At 52.2% G+C, this 5,681-nt stretch overlaps 1 protein-coding gene across 2 annotated transcripts; it reads left to right on the top strand.

The window, feature by feature from the left end:
* The first annotated feature begins 2,925 nt into the window (after positions 1 to 2,925).
* On the top strand, positions 2,926 to 4,040 carry LOC116436302 (keratin-associated protein 5-9-like). 2 transcript variants are annotated; one of them, XM_032093357.1, is made up of 2 exons: positions 2,926 to 3,030; positions 3,488 to 4,040. In XM_032093357.1, the coding sequence occupies exon 2, from the start codon at positions 3,517 to 3,519 to the stop codon at positions 3,748 to 3,750; it is 234 nt and encodes a 77-aa protein (XP_031949248.1). In that variant the 5' UTR covers positions 2,926 to 3,030; positions 3,488 to 3,516; the 3' UTR covers positions 3,751 to 4,040. The 2 variants fall into 2 exon arrangements, with proteins under 2 accessions (XP_031949248.1, XP_031949249.1); XM_032093358.1 differs by having other exon boundaries at positions 3,001 to 3,030; positions 3,468 to 4,040.
* The last annotated feature ends 1,641 nt before the right edge of the window (positions 4,041 to 5,681 follow it).

The following is a 5,681-nucleotide window of genomic DNA, read 5'->3' as shown; positions in this document are numbered from 1 at the left end:
TAGAACTTCTCCTCTTCTTCTCCTGCCTTCTCTCACCGCGTGCTCGTGATGTGCCCTGAAGCCGCTGCCCAACTTCTCCTCTTCTTCTCCTGCCTTCTCTCACCGCGTGCTCGTGATGTGCCCTGAAGCCGCTGCCCAGCGAGTTTCCCACGGGAGCGCTGATCTTGCTCTTCATTTTCCTCTTGGTGTGTGGGATTTTCACTCTTTTCATCACTGTTTTGCTTCAATCTGTCTGAAAAAAAACCAATAAAATCTGTAGTTTGTGACCCTGCAACCTGCTGGTGTTGGTCTGTTTGTTCGCTGATGGATCCAGAGGGTTTTGCTGCGCTTTTCGCCTTTTCCTGGTGTTTTTTCCTGTCTCCAAGGTGTTCACTAGAGGAACACAAAGAAAATCAGGGCATCCCTGATACATTAATTCAAACAGGAGTTTCTGGCACCTCTGGGAGCGATATTTGCCCTCTCAGTATAAAATAATAGAGAAATAGGAAGAAAATATGAGAGGAGAAGGTCGTGTGGAGATCTCACAGCACCTCACAGGACCTGGAGGGGTTACAGGAAAGCTGGAGAGGGACTTTTCCTCAGGAACTGCAGGGACAGGACACAGGGAATGGGGTCAGAGTGACAGAGGGGAAATTTAGGTTGGATATTGGGAAGAAATCGTTCCCTGTGAGGGTAGTTAGGCCCTGGCAAAGCTTTTCCAGGGAATTTCTGGTTGCGCCATCCCTGGAGTTGTCCAAGGCCAGGTTGGATGGGGCTTGGAGCAACCTGGGATAGTGGAAGGTGTCACTGCCCATGGCAAGGGGTGGGACTGGATGAAGTTTAAGGTCCGTTCCAACCCAAACCAGTTTCTGATTCTATGAAAATAATTCGTAAACTCACCGAGGACGGGAATGTTTTCTGAAGGAGTCTGGCACAGACACATCCCGACTGGGAAAGCTCCGTGGATTTCTGCCAGCCAAAGATCTGCCTCAGGACCTACAGCCAGTCCCTGCAGACAGCCTGGCAGGACATGGAGGCTCTGCCTCTGCCAAACTCAGTCACCAGGTATTGAGCTGAAGCTGTAAAACAACTGCTGAGAAACTGCTGCCTTCGAGGGTCAGTTGGGGTTGTATCAAAACATGAGGGCTCTGCAGCGCCGTCCTTCTGATGTATTTAATGCCCTTTTCTGACTCTGTTTCCACCCTGCTTCACTCCCTTGTTGGAATTATGATCCACATCCCACTCCCCAAAAAGGATTCGGGTACTTTGGTTCCAGCAAGAGCTGGGCACGAGCACCCAGGGTGGGAAATGCCCACCTCGATTCCCTTCTCACAGCTGCAGGATTTGCCAGTGGGAAATTTCCCTCAGGAGGCACAAGTGGAGTGCATCCCTTTGCTTCTGCCCCATTAACTCCTTGTGAATTAACGAACGCATCTGTCCAAGCGCATTTCTGTCTCCTACCAGGAAGGAAATGCCGCGCATGTTCTCCTGCCCTTCACGGAGAAGTCACAATTACCTGCGTTGCTTCTCCAGTATTTCACTCCAGGAATTGCTCTCATGCCAGGGAAGCCTGGGAAGGAGCTGTTGGCATTTTCTGCAGGAATGAAACAGCTCTGAAATCCCAATCTGCTCCCCCTTGCACTGCACAGAGAGCAAACCAAGGTCCCCATCACCGTCCTCGTGGCCGGTCTCAGCTCACCTGGGCTGACCCCTCTCCTGAGCAGCTCTGGGATCCCTGAGGATGTCAGGCAGCAGCAGGGAACTGGCCAGGCAGGATCCACCATCCTCTCATTAGGCAGCTCACAGGATAATGTGGCAAGGTCCTCAACTGAGAGCTGCAATTTCGGAGCATGAAAAAATTCCTCCCAAAATTCCTCCCTGATGTTCCTGCCAGGGTTCAGCTGCCCAAGGCTCTGCCTTGCCTTGACCTGTCTCCCTCCCAGAAAATGGTTTCACCTCAACAAATTGTCCTCCTGAGTCCCTGCCTCCCACTCAGCTCCACCAGCCCAGTTGGGACCAGTTTCCATGCTGGGCACTTCTCTTCCACTTCAATCTTCTCACCTTTGGTTCATTCTGGGCTGCTGTCCCTTCTAATACTCTCAGAGGGCCCTGCACCAAATCCAAACCCCTCCCTCCCCACTGGGGGTCTGGCCAGGGGGGTTCTGCTCAGGGCCAGGGTCCCAGGACCCAGCTGGATTTCAGCTGGATGCCAGGGGAGGCTGCAGGAGGGAAATGTTGACTTGGGGGTGCATCACACCCAGTCCCAGAGCCACCGTCCCTTGTGTCGCCTCTTGCACAGGCAGAGCAGCCCCTTAACTGTTTAATTAAAACATTCATAAAAATACTACTAACCATCCAAATGAATAAATAAAACGAGAACTTCCCAAACCTGGAAGTGTCCAAGGACAGGCTGGATGGAGCTCTGAGCAACCGGGTTTGGTCGGACATGTCCTTCCCAACCCGAACCATTCCGCGATGGTTTTGCACAGAGTCACATGCAGGTGACTGAGCCCCAGACATCCCAAACACTCCTTGATCCCTGCTCATGTCCGCATCTGGTGACCGGGAACAAACACCCCCCTTTTCCTGCCACTTTCCCAATTTGCTCCAAACACCATTCCGATGAAACAACCGGCACGATGCCGGGGTTCGGTTTCGGCTCCCGCACTGATTCAGCACCAGCTGCTCCTGAGTCAGTCCCGGAACATCTCTGTCCAGCAGATACGAGGCCGCATTTTTTGGCTCCCTCGCAAGGTTGTGGGGAGGACAAATTCATCCAAATTCATGGGAGCCCTTTGATTATCTCCAGGCTAAACCGTGACGAGGCAGAACAAGGGTGGTGATCAGCAGTAATGAGGCGAAATGCAAATTCCAGGCGACACATATGGCTAAAAAATATGGGTTTGGATGGATAAACAGGGAAGTTGGAATGGTCAATGCCTGTCTCACTTCCAGGAGGAAGGCTGGCTGGGAGTATAAAAGGGCTCTGGGCCCAGCTCTCTTCATTCGCTCGTCTTCTCCTGCCTTCACCTCTCCTCACTCTTCAGCAGGGTAAGTGAGAACTCCTAACACTTCCCAAAGGGGAATTTTGGATATCTTGCAGCAGTATCCAAGCGTTGCTGGGGATCTGGGATGGGCTTGGAAGTCGGGGTTTTACGAACTCTGCAGGAGGAGTTACAGGCACGAGCTGGAAATGTCCGGGGAGGCTCTGGGAGTATCACCAGGGCCATGCAGGGCAAGGGGACGGAGAATGTTCCAGAAGGGCCCAGAGTGAGAACTCGATGCTGAGCTGCCCTTCCTCAGACACCAGGGATGCCTCGGAATGAGTCGCTGGGCACCTGCACCGCAGGAAAAACCCAGAGGAGTTCCAGCCACGATTTACAAACGAGACACCCCTGGCTTTCCCCTCCTTGAACCCCCAAATACGAATTCATGAACAGAGCTCTGATTTAACCCCATATTCTCAAACCTCCTTCTCCCACTCACAGCCTCTCTCTGCTCCTTCCAGCCTCTCCTTCTCTCCCACCACCCCCCAAGATGCCCAACGGTTGCTGCGGAGGATGCTGCGGTGGAAATAATTACTCCGTGACCTGCTACAGCAGCCCGCGGTGCTGCAAGACGCCGATGTGCTGCAGCCCCATGCAGTGCTGCAGCCCCTGCTGCATGCCCATGCAGTCCTGCTGCATGCCCATGTCCTGCTGCTACACCATCAGCAACAACAACAGCGGCTGCTGCGGCGGCGGCAACGGCGGCTGCTGCGGCGGCAACTGAACCCACCCGGCTCATTCTGTCTTGGATATGGATGGGGTTGTGGATAACACCCCGAACGCTCTTCCCTCTGTGCTTAGACACCGTAGAACTTCTCCTCTTTGCTGCCCTTCGCCCCCGAGTGCTTTGCTGTGCCCTGAAGCCGCTGCCCAGCGAGTTTCTGGTCCTGCTCTTCCTTTCCCTCCTGGTGTGTGGGATGTTTAATGCTGCCCAAATCTCCTTCTCCCTTCTCTTTCTTTAATCCCCAATTAGTCATGAAAGACAATAAAATTTGTAACTTCTGATCCTGCAAACTCCTGGGTTATGTTTATTCATTTATCTTTATCCTTTAAACAGCGGCTCTGGTGTAGGATGTGTTTAGCGTTTGCCTAATTGATTAACGTAATTAATTTTGCATGTTTGTCACTCTACGATGACAACACCCCGTGTACCTGGTGAACTGGGACTTGGCAAGTGAAAAATGTCACCTCAGCAAGAGGAGCATGAGTTTAATTCCATCTTCCTCCTGCTGATTTGAAGATCATCTCTGTGGTCCTAAGAAGTGTCTCTGTGGTCCTAAAGCCAGAGCTGAAGGTCTTTTTTTCCTGATGGGAATCTTTCCAGAGAATTTGCAGAGCTTTAAGGGAGGCTTCTTAAAAGGTTTGATATCTTGTCCATGAGATTAAATAGACCAGCAAGGGAGGTCTGCACGGAGGGAGGGAATCACTGGAAGATGTGGAGGTCATGGAGTCACAGGATCATTCAGGTTGGAAGGGACTGTAAAGCTCATCCAGTCCCACCCCCTGACACCTCCCACTAGCCCAGGTTGCTCAGACTTAAGTCCAGCCTGAAGGATTCAGAAATCCTGAGTCGTTATCTCTGGGTTCTGTTAAAATGTGGGAAACTTTAAGAGATGACATTCAGAAATTCATCATTAACACTTGGGGATCTGTGAAATCCTCAGGAAGTGACTCGGAAACTCCTCGAATGTGAAAGAAATCCAAACCCAGCATAAACCTCTGGGACTCTGGCAATGAGTTCTAAACCTAAAATCCTCCTTGGCCATAGCAGATCCCAAGGTTTTTTCCATCTTTCCACACAAATCCCATGGCTTCCTGCCAGGCACTTCCACTTCTCCAGTAGCTACAGAATAAATCACAGCAGAGCCGTGTCAGGTGCCAGCACAGCCCTGGAGCCACACCCCTGAATTCTGCACATGCTTTTCCCAGTGATTCAAACCCAAATTCCACTGGACAGAGCTCTGAGCATCCCTGGCAGAGCCTCCACATGGAAGTGCCTTTGGAGCCCCAGGGGCTCCCGGGAGAGGAATTTTCCGTTTAAAAAATGTCCCGGCCACAGAAATGCGAAATGGAGCAGCTCCACAGACCGTGAATCAAAGCAAAAATGCCAGAAAGGTGGACACGGTGCTTGGCAGGGCCTGGAATTGTTTGTGTGTGAGGTCATCGCTCCTCTGGTGTCCCCATTCCAGACTTTCCACACATAAAAGGCTTTTCCTTGCCCTAACCACTCACTTGGCCGAGGTGCTCTGCACTTGGGAGGGAATTAATCCATTTAAATCAGGGAACAAACATCCCATCCCCAGCCTGCCGTGGTCCTGGATTCCCATCCCCCAGTCACCCACAAGAACAACACCCGCTGCTCCTCACGCTGCTGGGGCCACCCTGGAATCCCTCGTCTTCCTCTGGAAGGACTCCCGCACCTTCCCGTGGTTTTCCCACTGCCACCAGAGTCTCCTTTTGGGCACATCACTCAGCATCCCGGCATTCCAGGTATCCTCATCGCAGGCTCCCGCCTGACTAACACGAGCTAGGAGCCCATTTGAGCATGACCAGTGGGAGAAGTAATGAGATAATGGCCACTGCCTCTGCGGAGCTGCGCTGACACCGGGGCAGGCGCTAATTGCGGCTGATTAATCCGACAGCGAGTGCCAGAAA

The sequence above is a fragment of the Corvus moneduloides genome, chromosome 29 (assembly GCF_009650955.1).
Source record: "Corvus moneduloides isolate bCorMon1 chromosome 29, bCorMon1.pri, whole genome shotgun sequence".
Classification (NCBI taxonomy): domain Eukaryota; kingdom Metazoa; phylum Chordata; class Aves; order Passeriformes; family Corvidae; genus Corvus; species Corvus moneduloides.
The sequence above is the reverse complement of the archived record's forward strand: the minus strand, read 5'-3'. Positions and strand labels throughout refer to the sequence as shown.